General features: G+C 45.9%; 1 protein-coding gene across 1 annotated transcript in view; it reads right to left on the bottom strand.

Moving 5' to 3' along the window:
* lars1b (leucyl-tRNA synthetase 1b) overlaps window positions 1–24,632 on the bottom strand; it is a 78,924-nt gene that overhangs the window by 26,670 nt on the left and 27,622 nt on the right. Inside the window, exons 4-16 of the mRNA XM_067995897.1 lie at window positions 23,510–23,653; window positions 20,926–21,087; window positions 19,501–19,613; window positions 17,826–17,889; window positions 14,237–14,304; window positions 13,081–13,306; window positions 12,827–12,914; window positions 12,620–12,696; window positions 11,537–11,590; window positions 6,645–6,785; window positions 6,125–6,202; window positions 5,337–5,422; window positions 2,243–2,308 (exon numbers count right to left, since the gene is read on the bottom strand). Coding sequence (XP_067851998.1) covers window positions 2,243–2,308; window positions 5,337–5,422; window positions 6,125–6,202; window positions 6,645–6,785; window positions 11,537–11,590; window positions 12,620–12,696; window positions 12,827–12,914; window positions 13,081–13,306; window positions 14,237–14,304; window positions 17,826–17,889; window positions 19,501–19,613; window positions 20,926–21,087; window positions 23,510–23,653 — 1,367 coding nt within the window. The remainder of the gene's footprint in view (window positions 1–2,242; window positions 2,309–5,336; window positions 5,423–6,124; window positions 6,203–6,644; window positions 6,786–11,536; window positions 11,591–12,619; window positions 12,697–12,826; window positions 12,915–13,080; window positions 13,307–14,236; window positions 14,305–17,825; window positions 17,890–19,500; window positions 19,614–20,925; window positions 21,088–23,509; window positions 23,654–24,632) is intronic.

The following is a 24,632-nucleotide window of genomic DNA, read 5'->3' on the forward strand; positions in this document are numbered from 1 at the left end:
CTGGAGGAAACATTCCTGCTCCTCCTGGGTTACAAGCAGTGCAACAATAAAGGCACTTACCTGATGATTGGCCCGACTCTCCTCCTCTTACCTGGTGAGAATCACATGCCCCGGGAATCCCGGCCGCCAGCGATTAAAAATAAAGGCATGCAGCCGCCTCAAAAGATTTCAATTACTGATCTACCTCCCAAGAGTGGATTGGTCGCCTGGCCCCCGACCTGCCTCCATTAAAACCAGAAGTGGGCAGGTTGGAGGCGAGTTGGGGTCGGGTTTTACATTTTTTTTAAAACTTCCCACCCACCCATCCTTGGTGATTAAAATTACCTCCATGATCTCAGTTTAAATCCAGTACAATTTTCATTGCAAATTCACAATAATGCATATATATATATATATATATATATATATTAAAGCTGACAATTAAAAAATCCCTTGTGAACAAGTGTTCTGTGCCAGGGCACTGTGCCACGCAGTGTTAAGGTGCTGACTTGCACCCACAATTTTCTAATGTGGTGCGTTCCTGATCTCATTGAGAGGGAGGAAAACTCAATAAAACAAGTTAGCTCCCAGGAACCCTCTTGTGCAACTCATTTCAGCTGTCTCAACAGCAGCTTTGGCAGATACCAGTTCTTAGCAGAGGAACTGATTTGTGGCTAGGGAAACAAAAGAATATTTGAAATTTGATGGGGAAGGGGGGAAATAAATGAATTTCCTAGATGAACCATATTTCGACCTTGACATGTAATCAAACACTGGCTGTGACCATGGAGCTGAGAACCTGCCACAGATTAGTTGAAAACCTGGATTCCAGGTGATGATCTTCTACATGAAGCATTTTCATCCCACTTCCATCAGAAGTAATGTGAATCAGCCAGAGCTGAATTCTAGAGGTGAGGTGAGAGTGACTGCCCTTGACATCAAGGCAGCATTTGACCGAGTATGGCACCAAGGAACCCTAGTAAAATTGAAGTCAATGGGAATCGGGGGAAATCTCTCCAGTGGCTGGAGTCATACCTAGCACAAGATGGTAGTGGTTGTTGGAGGCCAATCATCTCAGCCCCAGGACACTGCTGTAGGAGATCCTCAGGGCAGTGTCCTAGGCCCAACCATCTTCAGCTGCTTCATCAATGACCTTCCCTCCATCATAAGGTCAGAAATGGGGATGTTCGCTGATGATTGCACAGTGTTCAGTTCCATTCGCAACCCCTCAAATAATGAAGCAGTCCGAGCCCGCATGCAGCAAGACCTGGACAACATCCAGGCTTGGGCTCATAAGTGGCAAGTAACATTCGTGTCAGGCAAGTGCCAGGCAATGACCATCTCCAACAAGAGAGAGTCTAACCACCTCCCCTTGACATTCAACGGCATTACCATTGCTGAATCCCCCACCATCAACATCCTGGGGGTCACCATTGACCAGAAACTTAACTGGACCAGCCATATAAATACTGTGGCTACAAGAGCAGGTCAGAGGCTGGGTATTCTGCGGCGAGTGACTCACCTCCCGACTCCCCAAAGCCTTTCCACCATCTACAAGGCACAAGTCAGGAGTGTGATAGAATACTCTCCATTTGCCTGGATGAGTGCAGCTCCAACAACACTCAAGAAGCTCGACACCATCCAGGACAAAGCAGCCTGCTTGATTGGGACCCCATCCACCACCCTAAACCTTCACTCCCGTGGCTGCAGTGTGTACCATTCACAGGATGCACTGCAGCAACTCGCCAAAGCTTCTTCGACAGCACCTCCCAAACCCGTGACCTCTACCACCTAGAAGGACAAGAGCAGCAGGCACATGGGAACACCTGCACGTTCTCCTCCAAGTCACACACCATCCCGACTTGGAAATATATCGCCGTTCCTTCATCGTCGCTGGGTCATAATCCTGGAACTCCCTTCCTAACAGCACTGTGGGAGAACCTTCACCACACGGACTGCAGCGGTTCAAGGCGGCAGCTCACCACCACCTTCTCAAGGGCAATTAGGTATGGGCAATAAATGCTGGCCTCGCCAGAGACGCCCACATCCCATGAACGAATAAAAAAAAATCTGCCAGGCACTTCCACGGACTGAGGGAGGGAAAACTATTCTCAAGCACGCTGTAGCAGTGATTACATAGCTACATTGGTAGAGGCTGCTAATTGCTGTTATCCAAAGTACAATGCAGGGCCAGGAGAGGCCTTAAAAGGGAGGGGGAAAGGCGTTGTGAATGGAAAACAAAAGTTAATTGAATGGCACGTACGTTTCTAGTGTTGACAGGCACCCTACAGCCTGTTTCTTCCAAGTTTCTTCACCATAATCCAGGTACCTACATACATTGAAAAAGAAAGTGATAAATTAAATAAAATTAAAGCAATTCTTTACACAAAGTGATTAATATCTGGAGTAGTCTTCAGAGTAGAGTAGTGGAGACAAACATATCTGGGAAGCAGTTAGATGATGTGATGGGAAGAAAGAAATTGTAGCTGTCTATAGAAGGTTTGGCTTTTCTTCTATTGCTGGGTGCTTCACATTGTTTCCTTCTTTGGCCCCTGCCCCAAAGGATTTTGAAAGTTATTTTACTCTGCGTTGAAGACCCCTCTCCCTTAACCGGCAGTATTCCACAGCTGAGGGAATATGCCTTCAGACCACTGTGTAACTGGCTTCTTGAAGGCTCGCCTGGGTGATTCAGGTTAACTCGCTTTCCATACATGGTAGGAAATGAATGGGCTGTGGGTTTACAGCTGGGATTCCCCCACACGGAGAGATCCTGAAATCGACGGTGATGTGGTAGGGAAATAGTGATCGGAGGTCAGGCACTTCCCAATAGGCAGGGAGGGGAAATTAGACACAGCTCTGAACTACCTCCTATTTGTTGGTTATGGAGGAGAACTGGTGGAGGGATGGTATGCGAGTCTTGCTGAACCTGGGTGTTCCTGGTTGGTTCGAGCATCCAGGACAAACATACTTGTTTCCCGCTGCATTCACTCAAGCTCAATGTCACTGAGTTTGAGGAACATTAGGAGACGTTCCATCACTCATGGGGGTTGGAGGGGTTTCTGGAACACAAGATTCAAGAGGTAGTCACCCCACAGACAGACAGAGTAATTGAGGATAAGGATTACAAGTGAGTGACTATCCATTGAGGTGGGAAGGAAAGTAGGGATGAAGTGCAGGGGTCCCCGAGCACTTTGCTCTTTGGCAAACAAGTTTTCAACATTGAATACTTGTTCCAAAGATGGCATCTCAGCAGAGGGAAGCCATGACCAATATCATGGAAAAAGTGGTTGCCCAAGGAGGCCCCCCTCCCCTCCCCTCCTCGGACTGCAGTGGCGGTGGGAGATTCAATAGTGAGAGGAGCAACTGTAGCCATAACTCCCAAATTGTGTTTCCCCTCTAGGAACCAGGGTAAGGGGGGCACAAACTGTTGGGAGGAGGAAGGGAGGCAGACAAAAGTTGTGGTTCATGTCAGAACCAATGACAAGAAGGAAAAAAAGATCTACAAAATAAGTTGAGAAATTGATTTAAGGAACAGGGCCTCAAAAGGTAATAATCTCAGGATTACTATCAGTGCCACATCCTAGCCAGTACACAGAAACAGGTAGGGGTGTAAACGTACGGCTAGAGACCTGGGTTCAGTTACTTCAAATAGGGGGCATCTCCGACAGGCCAGGACTTCACAGAGATGCTTCTCTGGGCCCGGTCGACTTTCCAGCCCCAAGGCTAATTGCTTGTCGGAGGAGGGCTCCCCGACTTTTGCAAAGCAGTCGAGCAGAACCGGCGCCAGAAACCCGCCATGTCAGGCCTCAGAAAGTGACCTTTGAGCTGCTCTGGAAAATGTACGGTTGGTGCTGCTCCAGGAGCCTCTGTAAGGCCTATGAGGCTGTAAGAGTGATCGCACAGCCCCCTCTGTAAGGCCTATGAGGCTGTAAGAGCAATTGGGCAGGCCCCTCTGTGTGCCCTATGAGGCTGTAAGGGCGATCAGACAGGCTCCTCTGTGTGGCCTATGAGGCTGTAAGGGCGATCAGACAGGCTCCTCTGTGTGGCCTATGAGGCTGTAAGAGCAATTGGACAGGCCCCTCTGTGTGCCCTATGAGGCTGTAAGGGCGATTGGTCAGACCCCACTGTGTGGCCTATGAAGCTGTAAGAGCGATCGGTCAGGCCCCTCTGTGTGGCCTATGAGGCTGTAAGAGCTATGGGGAAAAAAGGAGGGGAGTGGGACTAATTCAATAGCTCTTTCAAAGAACCAGCACAGGCACAATGGGCCAAACGGCCTCCTTCTGTGCTGTAATATACTATTAAAGTGTGAGATGGACTGAATGGTCTCCCTCATCTGTACTTATTTTTGTGAGCCCAAATGCCCAATACTTAATTTATCAGTTGTGAAGTGCACAATGTTCAATAGAGAACATAAAAGTCAATTTGTTATTTGGAAGCAGAGATGAGAAAATGATTCCTGATCACTACCCAATGACTCCTACTGAAAAGTGCTCAAGCAAATGCTGGGTTACGGAGAGAAATATGGAGGAATTTTAGCCCCGGGAAGGGCGGGAGAGGGACAGGGTGGGTGATTAAATTCTGAAATATCTGAATGCTGACTCCAACCAGCTGCGAACGCGCTTACTTCCGGTTTAATCGGGGTGGGCGAGTAATCTGCTCTCGAGAAACGGGTCAGTAATTTAAATATGTTAATGAGGCTGCGTACCTCAGATTTTAACAGACTTTTCTATTTAAAGGTGGCGGGCCGGGTTTCCCAGAGCTCGGGAAACCCAGCAGCTAAAGGGAGGCGAGAGCGGCTGGATCCAGCAGCTAAGTTCTTTCCCAGCAATGCCTGTGGGCCAGGAGGAGCAGGAGTGCTTCCCCCCGGCCCCCCAAGCTAACCTGCTGCGATCGGCCTCCCTCCCGTGATCTGCCGACCCCCCCTGCAATCCGAAACCCAGCCCTGCAATCCAAACCCCCCCAAACCCCGATCTTCAGGCCGCCACGCGATCCGAAGCCTCCCCGCAATCTCCCCCTCCATTCTCTCCGCACCCCGGCCACAGGCCTTTCCGTCAATCTGGCTGCCAGCCGGGAAACGAAGAAAAAAAAATTACAACGCGGTCAAATTTGGTAGTAATTCCACGTTACCCACATTTCCTGCCCACTACAACCCCCCCCTCCCCATCCTGCCGCCTCCCTGTAAATATATCTGTGAACGGCCCCTAAGGTTGAATACTCCCCGGACCCTCCATCATTAAACAGCACACAAGAATGGCTACTTAATGACGTATCGAAGGGCTGCAGTCATATGTGGACTCACCCAACTTTGTCTGGGGTGGTGGGGCGGAAAGAGTTAGAAAATTGAAAATAAAACTCACCACTGGTCACACAGCGCTACAACACATTCATCAGCAGACCTGGATATAACTTGCTTCTCAGGTTCCATGTAGATCATAGCTTCTCCCTAGGACGCAGTTATTAGAACTTTGTTTTTAGTTGAGATACTCTGGTGTAATATGTCTCTGTTAATTTTAGTCCACTTTTCTTCCCTTGTACCTCCTTGACCCTTGACCCCGGCAGCTATGAAAATGGTGGACATCTCCATGGCTTCCATCAATGCCACTATGCAGTCAGCAAGTGAAGAATGTAAATAGTGACCAAGGTATAGGCCATTACCAATTGGCATGCTTTATTCCATTCATACCTAATCAAAGAGGAAGCTCAAGCATGAAAGCCAAACACAGCTAGTAGTTTAACCCGATATCTCAGCATGTGGTACAGCATAGCAATACAATGCAACAAGTTGTCCACAAGTCATAACATTTTAATGTTTTAATCAGAATTTCTAACTTGCACTGTGTTGTTTTAAAACATGATGTGGAGATGCCGGTGATGGACTGGGGTTGACAATTGTAAACAATTTTACAACACCAAGTTATAGTCCAACAATTTTATTTGAAATTCACAAGCTTTCGGAGGCTTCCTCCTTCCTCAGGTGAATGTTGTGGAAATGTTGTGTGAATGTTCCACAACATTCACCTGAGGAAGGAGGAAGCCTCCGAAAGCTTGTGAATTTCAAATAAAATTGTTGGACTATAACTTGGTGTTGTAAAATTGTTTACAATTGTTTTAAGACGTCAGTGAATAAATCAGAAGTAACACTTACATTGTCTACCATTTTCTGTTGAATTGGTTTCTTGACGTCTTGCACCTTCTTCCCTTTGTACCCATCCACAAGCATTATCTACACAAGAAAGATATGTGAATATTCAGCCAAATGTCAGCTTGGCCCAATTGGCAACAGGCTTGCCTTGAAGTCAGATAATTGTGAGTTCAAGTTCCACTTTAGGGCTTAAGCACTAAATCTAGGCAGACACTTCACTGCAGGGTGTGATTACAGTGTGACAAGTTTACATGGGTAGTTTCCATTATAAATGTGGACGTAGTAATTTATAATAGAAATACAAAAATAAGTACAGAATGTTTTACTTTAAAATACAGGTTGAATTACAATGGTCCGATTATCCGTGCCCTGTAACCTCACTTCACCTCATGATTATTCTTGATCTTAACCCTCCATGTGCAATGCCGAGGGAAATCAACTAGTACATTTATAAAATGAAATAATTTACATTTTTCTTTTTGATCATCTTTTTCTGTACAAGAGCTTAAAGTACATTACTCACTCCCTCATAAAAGCCTTTCAGGTAAACTCGCTCTTTGGCCTCCGCAAGCTTTTCCCGGTCGTTCTGGCTTTGAATCTTCAGTTCGTCGCACACAGTTGGTGCGGAGAGGTTTCCATACCCAGGAATTTCAATGATAGGAATCTACCAAACAAGCAGCACAGAAAGCATGCAATTAAAAGTTACCAGTGAAGCTTTAATACTTTCGAAGCCAACTCATCAACACAATAACGAAGAGAATCGCATTTCTCTTTTCTGCCATAGACCCTCGATTTTCAAAGTAAAAAAGCGTGGGTTGGGTGTGGGGGGCATTGAAAATTGCCACCATTTCAGACCCACCCCCAACCCGCCCATTTCCAGTTTTCACGGGGGCAGGCGGCCCAACCCGCTCTCAGGAGGCGGGTCGAGCCTTAAAATCCAACAAGGCGGCTTCAGGCCTTCATTTTTAACTAATTCCCTATTTCAACTCCAGGATTCCCAAGCTATCTGTTTTACGCCTCGTGAAAGGAGGTGAGAAGGCCCGAGAATAACAGGTAAGTGCCTAGAAAGGCATGGCTTGTGGGCCCAGAAGAGCAGAAGTGCTTCCCCCAGGCCCAACAAGCCTACTTGCAGCGACCCCGCCCCGATCGTGGACCCCCCCAACACTGATCGTGGACCCCCGACCCCGATCCTCCCCCTCTGACCCCCGACCTCGATCAAGCGACCCCCAACCCTCAACAATAGTGGACCCCCGCGATGACCCCGATCCCATCCCCCATGACTCGTGACCCCCGTGCCCACCCATGCTCCCCCCCCCCCCCACTCCATGCATGCAAACAAAGACTTAATGACTTACCTGAAGATATCCTCTCCTTGGCTGGTCTCCCATCCGACTGAGACCAGCCTGTCAATCAACCGGTCAGTCGGACGGGAAACCGACAAAAAAAAATAAAAGACGTCCTTATGTCAAAATCGTAAGGACGTCCAGGAAACCCGTACTAATGGGTTTCCCGTCCTCAAATTGACGCCCCCCACCGCGGCTCCGTTTGAAAATTGAGCCCCTGCTGTTTCAAAGCTCATGAGGACCTCTAGTGACAGGCTTAGTCACTTCAACATCACAATGCTGGGTGAAGCCCTGTTAAATACCCAAGGAGCTGAATGTTTTGATTTCATAGAATCATAGAAAGCTACGGCACAGTAGTCGGTCATTCGGCCCATCGTGTCCGTGCCGGCCGAAAGATTTGCTCAAATCCTGGACTGTCTACCATGAAAAAAAGTTTCTCACCTCTGAGGAAGCAGAAGTATTAAACCTTACTGTTATGACCACCTGAAACAATGTCAGCATAACCAATCTTTTCAAAATTATGTTTGAAAAAAATTGGACCGGGCGTAAGATGAGAAGTGAAGGAAAATAGGATGTATTTATTGCTCAGTTTCATCGGTTTTCACAAAAGAGAAATTCCCCGTTACAGCAGAACCTTGATTATCTACGCTCTCATCATCCATGCTCACGATTATCTCAGAACTTTGTGGAAACAATTCCCAGTTTTACATAAATTAGTTATAGTGAAACTGAGGAGGGAATTTTAACCCCCCCAGGACATGGTGGGGAGAGGGAAAAAAAGGGCAGGTTAAATAGTTAAAAATCTGAAACCCGACCCGAACCCGCCGCGGCCGCATCTACTTCCGGTTTAACTGGGGTGGATTGGGGTCGGTTGAGTAACCTGCTCTCGAGTGTCGGGTTGGTAATTATAACATGTTAACGAGGCTGCGTGCATCAGATTTTAGCAGCCATTTTTTTTATTCGTTCCTGGGATTTGGGCGTTGCTGGCAAGGCCAGCACTTATTGTCCATCCCTAATTGCCCTTGAGAAGGTGGTGGTGAGCTGCCTCCTTGAACCGCTGCAGTCCGTGTGGTGAAGGTTCTCCCACAGTGCTGTTAAGTTAGGGAGTTCCAGGATTTTGACCCAGCGACGATGAAGGAACGGTGATATATTTCCAAGTCAGGATGGTGTGTGACTTGGAGGGGAACGTGCAGGTGGTGTTGTTCCCATGTGCCTACTGCCCTTGTCCTTCTAGGTGGTAGAGGTCGCGGGTTTGGGAGGTGCTGTCGAAGAAGCCTTGGCGAGTTGCTACAGTGCATCCTGTGGATGGTACACACTGCAGCCACTGTGCGCTGGTGGTGGAGGGAGTGAATGTTTAGGGTGATGGATGGGGTGCCAATCGAGTGGACTGTTTTGTCCTGGATGGTGTTGAGCTGAACACTGTGCAATCATCAGCGAACATCCCCATTTCTGACCTTATGATGGAGGGAAGTTCATTGATGAAGCAGCTGAAGATGGTTGGGCCTAGGACACTGCCCTGAGGAACTCCCGCAGCAATGTCCCGGGGCTGAGATGATTGGCCTCCAACAACCACTACCATCTTCCCTTGTGCTAGGTAGCAGCTATTTGGATTTAACGGCTGCAGGCCAGGTTTCCTGAGCCTCGGAAAATCCGCCAGCTAAAGGGGTGGGGGGGGGGGAAAGAGAACTGCCGAATTCAGCAGGTAACTGCTTTTCCAGCACTGCTTGTGGGCCAGGATGAGCAGGAGTGCTTTCCCCTGGGTCCCCCAAACAAATCTGTTGCGAACTCCAGGTCCCTTCACCACTCCCACCCCCTCCATGATCTGCTGACTCCCCGCGATCACCCCCCACCCCCACCGGGATCTCTCTTCTCCCACCCAATCTCTCCCTCTCCACACCCCCCCCCCCACACGATCCCACCCTCCTAGTTCGCCTCCTTCCCCTGGAGATCTCTCCCTCCTCGTTCCTCATCCTCTATCTCTCCCTCTCCCTCTCCCCCAGCCCCGTGCAATCGCTCGCTCTCTTCCCCCCCCCCCACTCCGATCTCGCTCGATCTCTTCCCCCCGCCCCCCCCGATCTCGCTCGATCTCTTCCCTCCGATCTCGCTCGATCTCTTCCCCCCCCCTCCGATCTCGCTCGATCTCTTCGCCCCACGTCCGATCTCGCTCTCTTCCCCCCCCCTCCGATCTCGCTCTCTTCCCCCCCCCTCCGATCTCGCTCTCTTCCCCCCACCCTCCGATCTCGCTCTCTTCCCCCCACCCTCCGATCTCGCTCTCTTCCCCCCCCCCTCCGATCTCGCTCTCTTCCCCCCACCCTCCGATCTCGCTCTCTTCCCCCCACCCTCCGATCTCGCTCTCTTCCCCCCACCCTCCGATCTCGCTCTCTTCACCCCCCCTTCCGATCTCGCTCTCTTCCCCCCCCTCCGATCTCGCTCTCTTCCCCCCCCTCCGATCTCGCTCTCTTCCCCCCACCCTCCGATCTCGCTCTCTTCCCCCCCCCCTCCGATCTCGCTCTCTTCCCCCCACCCTCCGATCTCGCTCTCTTCCCCCCACCCTCCGATCTCGCTCTCTTCCCCCCACCCTCCGATCTCGCTCTCTTCCCCCCCCTCCGATCTCGTTCTCTTCCCCCCCCTCCGATCTCGCTCTCTTCCCCCCCCTCCGATCTCGCTCTCTTCCCCCCCACCTCCGATCTCGCTCTCTTCCCCCCCTCTCCGATCTCGCTCGATCTCTTCCCCCCCGCCTCCGATCTCGCTCGATCTCTTCCCCCCCGCCTCCGATCTCGCTCGATCTCTTCCCCCCCCCGCCTCCGATCTCGCTCGATCTCTTCCCCCCCCCGCCTCCGATCTCGCTCGATCTCTTCCCCCCCCCGCCTCCGATCTCGCTCGATCTCTTCCCCCCCCGCCTCCGATCTCGCTCGATCTCTTCCCCCCCCGCCTCCGATCTCGCTCGATCTCTTCCCCCCCGCCTCCGATCTCGCTCGATCTCTTCCCCCCCCTCCGATCTCGCTCGATCTCTTCCCCCCCCTCCGATCTCGCTCGATCTCTTCCCCCTGCCCCCTCCGATCTCGCTCGATCTCTTCCCCCCCCACTCCGATCTCGCTCGATCTCTTCCCCCCTCCTCCGACCTCGCTCGATCTCTTCCCCCCTCCTCCGACCTCGCTCGATCTCTTCCCCCCCCCACCTCCGACCTCGCTCGATCTGTTCCCCCCACCTCCGACCTCGCTCGCTCTCTTCCCCCTTCTCCGACCTCGCTCGCTCTCTTCCCCCTTCTCCGACCTCGCTCGCTCTCTTCCCCCTTCTCCGACCTCGCTCGCTCTCTTCCCCCTTCTCCGACCTCGCTCGCTCTCTTCCCCCTTCTCCGACCTCGCTCGCTCGCTCTCTCTCTCTCTCTCTCTTTCACCCCTGTTCCCCGGCTGTGGCCTTGTACAGCAGGCTTTCTTGCAAGGCAGCCAGCTTGCCTCTCAATCTGGCCGGCTGCAGGAAACTGAATACAAAAATTCTAATGAGGCCCTGCCTTTAAATTCAGCAGGACCTTCGTTTTTCCTGTATTTCCCGATAGCTAACAGTTGCCCCCGCTCCCTCCCCACCTCCCTGTAAATATTGGGGCACGAGTGTTTTAATTGATTTTCAGACTGTGTTTTTGATCCAGCAGGACAAGTAGTTATCTGGATGCCCAATTTATGGTATAATTTAGTTTTGGGTGAGACGACCAGTGGAAGTCATGGCTTCAGGTCTCGGAGAGGTTAGGTCTGGGAGAGGAGCACGAGTCAAGCTTATTTTTAACTTTTCCAAGAATGGATCTTATTTTTAAAATAGAAAAACATGAATTATACCTGCACACGATGGGAACTTGTTTAGGTAATCAAACTAGACTAATCAGAAGTTAAAACTTTGGTAAGTCAGACTAAGTATGGGGTTTGCTCAACTATCTGCTGGGGTTTGGGGATATTTCCTATCATTACGGTGGGTAATGTAAATACCACTGTCGTAATAACTAAAAACCAGTGTGAAGAAAGACAGTTTTCATTCATGCCTGAAATGTTTTGTGCATCCAGTTCAGTCTAAGCATACTCACTGGTTCAAAGGGTAGGACCATTTCATCAGTAATTCCATACTTCTCCCTCAGTGCCTAAAGAAACGACAAAAGTGTTTTTATTCTTTCAAAAATCAGGATACTAAGGTGCCACCATTTTGGATGCCATGTGTACAGTACTTGTCAGACAGGCCAAGGCATCCACACAAAACAGTGGTCCTACACTTCAAACAACATAAAGCATGCCAACTACCTGATCAAAAATCTCAATGTTGGAGTCACATATAGGCCAGACTGTGTAAGGACAGCAGGTTTCCTTTCCCAAAAGACATTAGTGAACCAGTTGGGTTTCTACAACAATCCCACAGCATTACGGTCACTTTTACTGGTACCAGCCTTTTATTTCCTTTTATTTTTAAAAATAAAAACTGAATTCAAATTCTCAAACTGCCATGGTGGAATTTAAATTTACATTCTCTGGATTATTAGTCCTGGCCTCTGGATTACTAACCCAGCAACATAACCACTATGCTACCGTACCGTTACGGAAGGGAAAATATCAGTCAGGATTCCCAGTCCTGATCAGTATTTAGTTACTCCTGCGAAAAGTTCATGAGTGTCAGTGAGGATGGGATCAGCTTCAGCTCTCAAATCTGATCTCTTCCCCCTCTGAAAAACTGCAGTGCAATAATTTGCCAACAACTCACTTAAGGCCAACCAAATGAACAGGACCATTAGAATGCCGAATGCACAAATATTTCTCTGAAAGTGCAGATTCCCTCTCGAGATTCACTCCCAGCATTCCAAGTACAGCACACAAATCGAATCGCAGACCATGGTTATCTTTACTCAGGCCACAATAACAACGTTCAAGTACTCCTTACTGCATTACCCCAAACTCTCACCATCTAGATGAACGTAGACTGCATTTAGTTGCAGAGATTCAAAGGACTGTCACAAAATAGTCACTTGAATTTCCATGGATTTTTGAAAGCTCTGCATATAAATAATGGCACAGGCTGAGGTTATACAGTGCCCATGGAACTGCGACCTAGCAAGCAGTAAATGCCTTCAGCATAGGAGGAAAGAAAATTGACCAAAAAGAAAGAAATATTGAACCTGTACCTTCTTTTTCTTGAGGTCCCGGAGAGCTGCAATATCATCTGGAGCATCAGAAGGAACACTGGTGACTATGCCAGTGCCTGTTGAATAGGTTAAAAAATTGCATTTGAACAAAAAGGCAAACCTTTTCAATTACTCCTCTTGCTTAAACCTACACTTAAGAACTGAACTGCTTTTGCAGACCAACTACAGGCACAAGACATGGAATACCTTTGTCTTCTTTGATGGTGAGCATAGGGAGGGCATAGATAATCTTGTAGGATGTCATGGGAGCACTCAGTGGTGCACCAAGGATGTCCTAGAGAGAAATTTAAAAATAATTCATAAATTGAAAAAACACAGAATATGAAATAAACACATCCCTTCTTCCCTTACTGTTTTTGCCAAGATCACATGGTGCTCATCTAGAAGGTGACATATAGTCCAGAGGCCCATACAGCCACTGATACTTAAGAAGCATTTACCTCTCCGATAAGCTTCATCACCAGAGGCACTTCTCCATTCTCTCTGGTAAATCCCTGGAAGGACATGTTCCTTGCTGCTCGTTGAGTACAGATGAAAAAGTCTCCGTTCATTGATTCAAAGGCAATATACTTCATGTCAGGACGAATCCAGCAGTTAGTTTGTCCAAACATGGTCTCTGGCCTCAGAGTAGCAGCCACCAGAAAGAGGTTTCGTCCTTTAAGGACACTGTAAGAAAAAAAAACAAGACTAATTACGGTGGATCCTAACTAAAGCTAACTCTTTGTCCATGTATAAAGCTGCACTCCGCCCATTCTTTATCCTACAACTCTAGATTTCAGATGAATTTCATACAGTGCTCTTTAACTACCACGATCTTGAAAATGTACACACAAACACACAACTACATTCCGGTGGGATTCACAAATACTTAAGTCAATATTTGTCCCATGCTGTAATAATATTATGCCTGTAACAGCAACACTCAGTCAAACAAAGAAACATTTTCAGGAATAATTCTCAATTTTTCCTAGTGCCCAGAGTATACAAAGGCAAAATGGCGTAATCCCATAAAAGTTTGCATATGTGAGACTCCACTGAATTCGCTTGGGAACTCTGTAAATGAAGACCTGTAGGCCATTATGGACCACAATTTATGTAATCCATTTATATTACCTTGCTGCAAAGATGGTGTTAATAAATAAATTAATCCCATCTATTGGCAGATATTCAGCACTGCATAAACCTACTGCTTTTGTAATAAGCAACACCGACTGTTCTCCAATATCTACTACAGGTCCTGTACTTAAGGACAGTGACTAATGTCTTGATAGCTTATCATCATTAAAAAAAAATTAAACCCCTCCCAACTCTTCCTATGACATGCACCTTCTTTGGTTGAAAAGGCAATGAGCTGGAGACTTGCTCTCCTGTATTTGTCAGTGGCATTCTATAGCTGCCCACGTGCTTCATCCTGATTTTATCCTCCCTTGCCAATTTGCTTCAAACAAATTCATATGTATTGTGTGAACGGTACATTATTTATTGCTATTACAATCAAGTCCAATAGCAGCAGCTTGGTTCCTGAGACATGGACTTGAGTTCCCAGAGTCTGATGAGGCACATTGTTATTGGTTAATTCACAAGTGAAGACTCTACCTTAGTTTTTCTGGATAAGGCTCAAGGATCTTCATTTTGATTAATGTATATTCCTGAGGACCCACACCCTGTAACAAAACCACACAAAAGATGAGGCAAAAAAAATACAGTTCAAGGGATGCATAGATTGTTGGGTTTATTTCAAACGTTGACCAAGTCTCACTGCGGCAGTTACGCTTGGGAAGGAAGAGGTACACCAGTTACACCATTTCACACTTGTATGAATTCTAATGGCATCTACTAATCCAAACTTAGCAAAGTTTCTTAAGGAGATGGTAGGCAGGCTCATAATAGGATAACAAGATATTTGAAGCAATTGCTTTTGGTGAAGAATAGAGATTCAGTCACATTTTTAATAAGCTAGTCAATATATTTTTATATCTTGTTGTAGAAGACTGGCGATCACTTTAAATACAAGTTACTTCTAGCTGCAGAGAATACACATTACGGTTATGTATGCAAAAGGCAATTTTAAAGGAACTGTTCTCAAGAAGCATTTCCTGACCCTTCATTTCAGTAGAAGACAGACAGGCTGGGAGATGTCTTTGAATCATAATGTAAGTGACAGCTGTATACATGTGAATAAACACCGTTTTGAATTCTTTTTGTCCTAGGGAACTGGACCATGATTCATTGTAGTTGATTAGATGGACAGCTTTGTAGGCAACATCTGCCTGATGTGCAGCCTTTGCCAACTTAGGAGTCATTCTGAAACCATCATACAAGGGGAAGGAATTCCATAGTGGGTGAACAGCCAACTACCACGTAAAAGAACCTTGTTTCATGGTTCAATTTTGTATTTAGCGTTAGTGCGGAAGAGACCTTGTTGTTTTCTATATTCCTAGGACCTAAAGTATATAATTACTGAATAGATTTACAGTTTTACTACTGGTCATTTATCTGTTTACTGTTCAATAAGTCACTCTAGTAGTTTATAGCCTAAGCCATAGTTTGATAACATTTACTCTTACACTTACACATAAGTTGAGTGGTACACAATATATCCAGTAACTTTATTCGTTCATAGGATGTGGGTGTCGCTGGCAAGGCCAGCATTTATTGCCCATCCCTAATTGCCCTTGAGAAGGTGGTGGTGAGCCGCCTTTTTGAACCGCTGCAGTCAGTGTGGTGAAGGTTCTTCCACTGTGCTGTTAGGAAGGGAGTTCCAGGATTTGACCCAGTGACGATGAAGGAACGGCGATATATTTCCAAGTCGGGATGGTGTGTGACTTGGAGGGGAACGTGCAGGTGGTGTTGTTCCCATGTGCCTGCTGCCCTTGTCCTTCTAGATAGTAGAGGTTACAGGTTTGGGAGGTGCTGTCGAAGAAGTTGGCGAGTTGCTGGAGTGCATCCTGTGGATGGTGCACACTGCAGCCACAGTGCGCCGGTGGTGAAGGGAGTGAATGTTTAGGGTGGTGGATGGGGTGCCAATCAAACGGGCTGCTTTGTCCTGGATGATGTCAAGCTACTTGAGTGTTGTTGGAGCTGCACTCATCCAGGCAAGTGGAGAGTATTCCATCACACTCATGACTTGTGCCTTGTAGATGGTGGAGAGGCTTTGGGGAGTCAGGAGGTGAGTCACTCACCACAGAATACCCAGCCTCTGACCTGCTCTTGTAGCCACAGTATTTATGTCGCTGGTCCAGTTAAGTTTCTGGTCAATTGTGACCCCCAGGATGTTAATGGTGGGGGATTCTTGCGATATGAATGCCATTGAATGTCAAGGGGAGGTGGTTAGACTCTCTCTTGTTGGAGATGGTCATTGCCTGGCACTTGTCTGGCACGAATGTTACTTGTCACTTATCAGCCCAAGCGTGGATGTTGCCCAGGTCTTGCTGCATGTGGGCATGGACTGCTTCATTATCTGAGGGGTTGCGAATGGAACTGAACACTGTGCAATCATCAGCGAATATCCCCATTTCTGACCTTATGATGGAGGGAAGGTCATTGATGAAGCAGCTGAAGATGGTTGAGCCTAGGACACTGCCCTGAGGAACTCCTGCAGCAATGTCCTGGGGCTGAGATGATTGGCCTCCAACAACCATTACCATCTTCCTTTGTGCTAGGTATGACTCCAGCCACTGGAGAGTTTTCCCCGATTCCCATTGACCTCAATTTTACTAGGGCTCCTTGGTGCCACACTCGGTCAAATGTTGCCTTGATGTCAAGGGCAGTCACTCTCACCTCACCTCTGGAATTCAGCTTTTGTCCATGTTTGGACCAAGGCTGTAATGAGGTCTGGAGCCAAGTGGTCCTGGCGGAACACAAACTGAGCATCAGTGAGCAGGTTATCGGTGAGCAAGTGCCGCTTGATAGCACTGTTGACGACACCTTCCATCACTTTGCTGATGATTGAGAGTAGACTGATGGGGCAGTAATTGGGCGGATTGGATTTGTCCTGCTTTTTGTGGACAGGACATACCCGGGCAATTTTCCACATTGTCGGGTAGATGCCAGTATTGTAGCTGTACTGGAACAGTTTGGCTAGAGGCGCAGCTAGTTCTGGAGCACAAGTCTTCAGCACTACAGCCGGGATGTTGTCAGGGCCCATAGCCTTTGCTGTATTCAGTGCACTCAGCTGTTTCTTGATATCACATGGAGTGAATCGAATTGGCTGAAGACTGGCTTATGTGATGGTGGGGATATCGGGAGGAGGCCGAGATGGATCATTCACTCAGCACTTCTGGCTGAAGATGGTTGCAAATGCAAACTGAAATAGTGATAAGGACCGTCTTTTGTTATCCGGCACTCAATAGAGTTACCTAGATATTGTGCAAGTAAAGGCACTGTCTGGTCACATAAATTGAGGGCTCGCTTACAGGAGTAGTCTGTGACACTGAACCCAAGGAAAACATCTAGACGCAAAAAATCTGAAGCTATCTGTTCCAAGATAAAATAGGAACTTCCAGCTGTCTGAGCCAGCAACTGCTCTCACATGTTCACGGATTCTTCCTTTTCTCCATTTATATCAATAGCAGCACAGTAATGTTTTAGTTTTCCAGCAGTCAGGTTCACCACAACTCAGGTGCCATTTAATAACTGTGATCAGAATGGTCTCAGATCCTAATCAGATTTCCCCCAACTGTCAACATCATGTGAAAACATTTAATGTAGAGAGAGAGAGAAGAAAATGTGCGAACAATGTACATTCCTGTACATCAGACAAACATTTTATTCAGCTCTACTCGAGTAAACCTTCACTAGAAAATATTTATTAGCAGCAGCCTGAGACTCCTTAACGTAAATAAAAGTTCAAATAAATACATGATTGAACTTTAATGTTGTGTCCTGTAAAATCTAAAGGGCAAGTAGAAACTAGTTTTGGTTCCCTAGAGACTTGCACATTTTTAATGAAATCAGCAACTATTTTTTTTTAAATACGATTGTGACTAAAGACTGAAATGATTACATTTTTAAAAAATTATTTACTAATGGACTTTCCACAGTATTGCTTAGTGAGCCATAGGTTATGGTAGAAATTTGAAAGGCAATGAAATAGGTGGATAGTGATAAACTATTTTTTGAATCAGAATAAGTGGATAGTGAAGTATTTTCTGATTGGATAGCTATCGCCTGCTAACATTCTTACCTCTCCAGTCTGTCGGTCATGATCCATGCAGGGTTGCCCATCTTTTGGAGAATAAATAGTGTACCTGAAAAAGAGCGAGCTCATATGTAAAACTCACTCTCTCCATTCACAACGTCACTACTATGGATGGGAGAATTCTACAAATATCTGCTTCCAGAATGCTTCTCACCAACAGTTTTAAAGCACAATACAAAAGGAAGGAAAATAGAAACAGTGTTGGGCGTACTGAAATCTCTCACTTTTTAGGATTATATGACAATTCTAATGAGTACAGATCTTTTACAAGAAATTCAAGAGATATAGCAGGGGTATTCAATACACCCAGATGGTTGATTGAAGCCTGCCGCCTCCTCTTTACTTGACAGACCTACTGCCTCATGTTCTTCTGCCTTGTTAATAAAACCGAAACCATCCCTTTTAGCTCCTGCCAGAACCTGCATGCCTCTGGCTTTGACTCCTTCAGCCTCCTATCCGCTACCACATGCTGAGTCAGGAGATGCAGAACCTTTGTCTGTTGCTCAATCCACAAGCTTAGCTTCTCCCCCTACATTTGCTCCATTACCAAGAGTGTTTTCTTCTGTATTTCCAGCATTGCCCATCTCCATCCCATCTTAATCCTAGTCCATTCCTTCGATACCTCAAGGCTCAACTTCTCTAACGTTCCCTTAGACAGCCTCCTTGCCTCAACCTTCAACTCATTCAAAATGCTGCAGCCCACATCTTCAATGCACACTAAGTCCTACAATTGCATCATCCCTGTCCTCTCCAAGTTCCATCGACTTCTCATATCTAAGCAAACTGACTTGACAATTCTTATCCTCACTTTCCTGCCTTACCATAGCGATTCAGACCTCCACATAGACACTGCACTAATACTTGTTCCCCACCCCTCACTCCACCACAGGCTGCCGCTCCTGCTCTCTGGAACTCTGACAAGTTCCTTCTGCCCTGTCAACTCAAAACTTCCTGAAAATCTTTCTATTCAATTATGCCTTTGGCCCAAGCCATTATTCCCTTTTTCTGTCCTGTTCGGCATCCACTATTTGTTTTCCTTAATGTAAAGCACATTAAGACATCTTTCTGCACGTGAGGAGCACTACAGAAATCCAAGTTGTTGCTGCCTTGATGCGTATTGTTTAAAAGTGGAATTTAGTGCAGTTCCATCTCATTTTTTTTGCTCGCCAACTATTAGAAGATGGGAGTATTCCAACATCCAAAGGATGTGAAAGAGCTCAAAGCACAGGGCAGGAAATTCTATGAAAACTATCTCTATGAAAAATAGTTCTCCCCTTCTGGGGAGGAAGTGTCTGGTTTCTACATAGTAACTGCCTAGAGGTATAACCGAGATCAGGAATGCACCATATGCCATATGGGGAATCGCTACAACAGACTCAGGTCTATCATTTAATGTTACAGCATATTGATACAGTACTGAGACTAGTCCCCGAGCAAGATGCTGCTTGGGATTGGGGCCCTTGACTAAAGATTTAGTGAATAACATTGTTATACAGTGTAGAAGTAACATCATGACTAGAAAATTATAATCAGGGTACAGTCACAAGCTTAAAGACCCTACCCTTTAGAGTTTTAAGAAATCAATGAAGAACAAGTTAATTAAAATTAGTTCAAAAAGGCACATTCCATTTAGGTTAGCAGCAACCCCAGAAACCCATACCTTTTTCCAAACTTGACCTTCTTCCTTTCTTTTAAAACCAGATATTGCCATTTGACAAACGAATCATAAAAAGGATTCACGTCTGTGGTGATGAAGGAGCGTCGCCAATCAATCTGTTACAGTTCACATAATCTAGAATTAAATTCCACAATGCTGAACTTAAATCAACCAGAACTAAAACTATCAAACCCAAGTGAATATATCATATCATATCTTGTTTTAATATTCAGTGAATATACTGAATCATTTCGTATCTAAACTCCAGCTGGAAGCTCCTCCTCCTCCCCCCCCAGCAAGAATCTTAGTCAAAGTTCTAGATGGCACGTTTATTGACCTCGTCAGTCCTTGAGAATCAAGTTCTTGCTCTCACTGCCATCAGTATATCCCATCAGACCAGGTTCATCAGAGTCAGTGGCAAAGGAAAGCTCCTTCTACACTTTGAAACTGCATGGCTCAATTTCAATCTGAGAACAAAATCCCATCTGTTTCAGTGAGAATTTTTCTATTTCTCACACAAGCCATTCCTTTGAGAGTGAGAATATCAATTTAATCATTGAATCATAGAATGGTTACAGCACGTAAGGCGGCCATTCGGCCCATCGAGTGCGTGCCGGCTCTCTGTAAGAGCAATCAAGCTAGTCCCACTCCTCCGTCCTTTCCCCATAGCCCTGCAAATTTTTTCCCTTCAAGAAGTTACCCAATTCCTTTCTGAAAGCCACGATTGAATCTGACTCCACCACCCCCTCAGGCAATGCATTCCAGATCATAACCACTCGCTGTGTAAAAAAGTTTTTCCTCATGTCGCTTTTGGTTCTTTTGCCAATCACCTTAAATCTATGTCCTCTGGTTCTTAATGCTGAACTATGGACATTTTTGTGTCGTGAAGTTATGCCCAACTAGAAAATGGGTTGAGACTATTCATACCGATTTGACATACAATCCTTACAACAGGCAGTAGAGTTCCATCCTATTATTTAGAGCTGGTTTGGAACCCAGACCAAAATGAAATGGCAGTGTACGAATCCAATGCACCACACAATCCCCAGACATATATTACCTTAATCTACAGAACGTTGTGACGATAAAACTAGCAAGCAGCAGACTGGAATGCCTTGCAAAAATAGAAACTTAAGTCCCGTTCAAGAATACCTGGGCCAAGCACCATGCCCAGGTTGAGAGGGAGCAGGTAGGTAATTTCCCAGGACTCTGCCAATCTATAGCAGATGGGAGTTTATCACAAGATCTGAAACACGTTAATCATGTTAATTAGTCTGTTGTTTGTCCAGTCTGATTTTTGCATTTAGGTTATGGAGTATCCGGGTTCTATGGGCTTAAAAAGGGCTGACATTTATGTCATGATATGGGAGGTAAATGAAAATTATCGGGTAGTTTTATTTTTGCCTTATAAAGAGACTTGAGACAGACCTTTAATCCCATTCTCTTCAGATCCTGGACAGCCATCACTGGAAAGTAATTAAGCCAGTGTTCAGCCTCTGCAAACTTCACAATCTCTTCTTCAGACAGGCCAAGAGATCTCATGATGTTCCACTGGAACTTGGCTTGGCCAGTCTTGGCAGCAGCTTTACTCTGGAGATTGGGTGTAGGAAGAATAAAATAACTGATGAAATCAACCAAAAGAAAACTGTTCATAAGTCTCCAAACATAATTACTAATGTTAAATATTGAAAATTATGACAAGTATTTCTCTTCTCCGTTCTCAGTGGAGTTGCTAACGCTCTTTATTCATTGAAATCAATAGATGACGCTGTAATGGTAACGCCTACTATTCTTAGGTCTTCCACAAGTTGTCGCTAAAAGAATGGGGGTGAAATTAACTGCGGCAGGGGCACAAGGTAGGAAATGGCAAACCGGCTGCCTATTACATACCTCATCTGATTTTCCTTTTCATTGTAAAATGGGCGGTCTATCCACTACCGTCCGTTTTGCGCTTCTGCAAAGTTAAATTTCACCCTCAATATGACAGAAGCTCCTGTTTTCTTGCTTGCTTGCTCCAGAGATGCTGCCATAATCTTTACCCTCCAAAGTCCTTGAACGTGTTGTCGCCTCCCAAATCTGTGCTCCTCTTTCCCACAACTCCATGACTGAACCTCACCAATCAGGTTTCCGCCCTTGCCCCAGCACTGAAACGGCCCTAATCAAAGTCACAAATGATATCCTATGTGACTGTGACCATGGTTCACTATCCCTCCTCATCCTTCTTGACCTGTCTGCAGTCTTTGACACAGTCGACCACACCATCCTCCTCCAACGCCTCTCCTCCGTTATCCAGCTGAGCGGGGCTATCCTTGTCTGGTTCCACTCTTAGCCAGTCGTAGCCAGAGAATCTCTTGCAATGGCTTCTCTTCCCAAAGATCTATCCTTGGCTCCAGCCTATTTCACATCTACATGCTGCCCCTTGGCGACATCATTCGAGAGCACAGCGTCAGATTTCATATGTACGCTGACGACACCCAGCTCCACCTCACTACCAATTCTCTCAACCACTCCACTGCTTCTTCAATTTCCTCTAATTAAATATTGCGAAAACTGAAGCCATTGTCTTCAGTCCCCGCTACAAACTCTGTTCCTTAGCCACCCATTCCATCCTTCTCTCTGGCCACTGTCTCAGGCTGAACCAGACTGTTCGCAACCTCAGCATTCTATTTGACCCTGAGCTGAGCCTCCGACCCCATATTCCCTCCATTACCAACATCTCCTATTTTCATCTCCGTAATATCACCTGTCTGCGCCCATGCCTCAGCTCATCTGCTGCTGAAACCCTCATCCATGCATTTGTTACCTCCACACTTGACTATTCCAATGCTCTCCGGGCTGGCCTCTCATCTTCCACCCTCCACAAACTAAAGCTCATCCAAACTCTGCTGCCTGTATCCTAACTCACAAGTCTCAATCACCCATCACTCCTGTGCTCGCTGACCTACATTGGCTCCCAGTCCAGCAACGCCTCGATTTTAAGATTCTCATCCTCCTGTTTAAATCTGTGTGTATACCTGCGCATGCGTGCGAGTGTGTGTGCTTTCCAAAAGATCCGAGAATGCATGTGGTGACGTGTGCAAGATCATCTTAATCAGTACTCTCAAAGAGGGGTCTTAATGTTAAGGTTCCTGGGTCACACTATCATTTACCTAGGTACTGAACAGTAAAGGTACTCTCCAGATCATAGGAGACACCAGGTCCATTAAGCGGGAGTGTCCGATGAAATTAAACCTGAAAGAATTATCTAGTGCAGACCCAAAATATGTAACAGGACAAATCCCAAGTCCATCATGCACCATATTTAAATGTGATTTACAGTCTCTAAATTACCACATTTTGTGTCCTCCACATGATCCAGACCCAAAATCTATTCACAGAAACTCAAAATAAAGCCATCATTAAATAAATGTAAAATCCCTCAAGATATTAAATGTTCTTAAATTACCAGTACTACTACTTGCCCACCCATTTTTTAAAAATAAATTTCTGCTCAGTTCTGGGGTCCTCCCATACAATTGCCTGATTAGTGATGAGTAGACAGTCTGCTTCCAGACTATTGCTATTCTAAAACCAGATTTTTGGAGATGGTCAACAACCTGAGAGATAGCCTTTGCTTTAGAGAAGAATTATAGAAAGTTACAGCACAGAAAGAGGCCACTTGGCCCATCATGTCCGTCTCGGCCGAAAAAGTGCTATCTAGCTTAATCCCACTTTCCAGCACTTGGTCCATGGCCCTGTGGGTTACGGCACTTCAAGTGCACATTCAAGTACTTTTTAAATGAGTTGAGGGTTTCTGCCTATACCACCCTTTCAGGCAGTGAGAACTCAAAAAACCATGGCTGAAATCAGGAACTCAACATACTATTGCACACTGTGCTACCAGCTGCTTAATACAAAGAATAAAAGGAGACTTACATGTCTGAACAAATTGAACATTTTTATATTGAACACAAATAAAATTTTATCATTAAACATGTGATGGTAAAGGCTAAACACTGATAATATTGCTTACTTTTTTGCCCTTCGCCTTGTCCTTAATAATAGTTTCTTCTTCCTGATTTTTTGCAGGCTTCTCTTCTTCCTCCTCCTCCTCCTCCGGGAATTGAGGTGGGTTGCCATATAATTCCAGCTCCCGCTTCAGCTTATCGGCACAGGCCTAAAGTTTATCCAGAAAGAGAGAGAAAGCGGCTCGTGAAATGAATTGGTTATCTAAGTGATAACAAAGGCTTGAATGCTGATAATGGCAAATAAAATCAGAAAGTGTTGGAAATGCACAGGTAAATCAGATTCTGATGAAGGGTTGTAAATGAAATACTATCATCCTGCTGTGCATTTCAGCAATTATTGCTTTTCTTTTTAATCTTGGGTATTCAAGGCATTGTTTCCTATTCATTTTTGCTTCTAATTGAAAAGCTGCAATATTTTTTTTTATTAAAAGGGACATCTAGTTCCTGCCTTTGTGGTGCAGCACCCAAAAGCTCCAAATGCAAGGTATCATAATATCATAGGATGTGGAATCGCATGCATTTCCCACATAGTTACTCCTAACTCAAATAATACATCTGGTCAGAGGAAAAACTGAGCAGAGGTCAACTCTTACTAATTAACTCAGTACAGATCACTGGGACCTTCCTGACCTGTATGGTTCAGTACCCCTACACATGATGCATTTACACACTGAGCCTTTAGAGCAGCTCAAAATAAAGATTTGTTTCCAGTTTTAAATGATATTTTTTGGTGGCACAGTATGGTATTAAGCTATACAATTTGATGGATCCCAGGTTCACTCCATGGTCTGTGCTGGAATAGCTGAAGTCAACACGAGCTAAAGAATTGGCCTCAGTACTCCAAGCTAGTGACTGGGAGAAAGAAAAAACAGCAAGGGTCACCATTCCTGATAACTATCCAGTGACCTCTGCAGGAAGATGTGCGTGTTTGGACACTGAGTGATGAGCACAGGGCTGGGCCCTGCTGTGTTAAATCCCACGATCAAATAGCCCGACTCTGGGTTTCGACACACTCATTTGAAGAATGGCCAATTGGGCTGGAGAGCTGCCAGCAACTGTGGACCTGTACCAGAGCCTGCATGAGTAAATTTTTTAGAAGAGGATTGGGGAAAGAAAATTGGGAAAATG

This window comes from Heptranchias perlo, chromosome 14, assembly GCF_035084215.1.
Source record: "Heptranchias perlo isolate sHepPer1 chromosome 14, sHepPer1.hap1, whole genome shotgun sequence".
NCBI classification, from domain to species: domain Eukaryota; kingdom Metazoa; phylum Chordata; class Chondrichthyes; order Hexanchiformes; family Hexanchidae; genus Heptranchias; species Heptranchias perlo.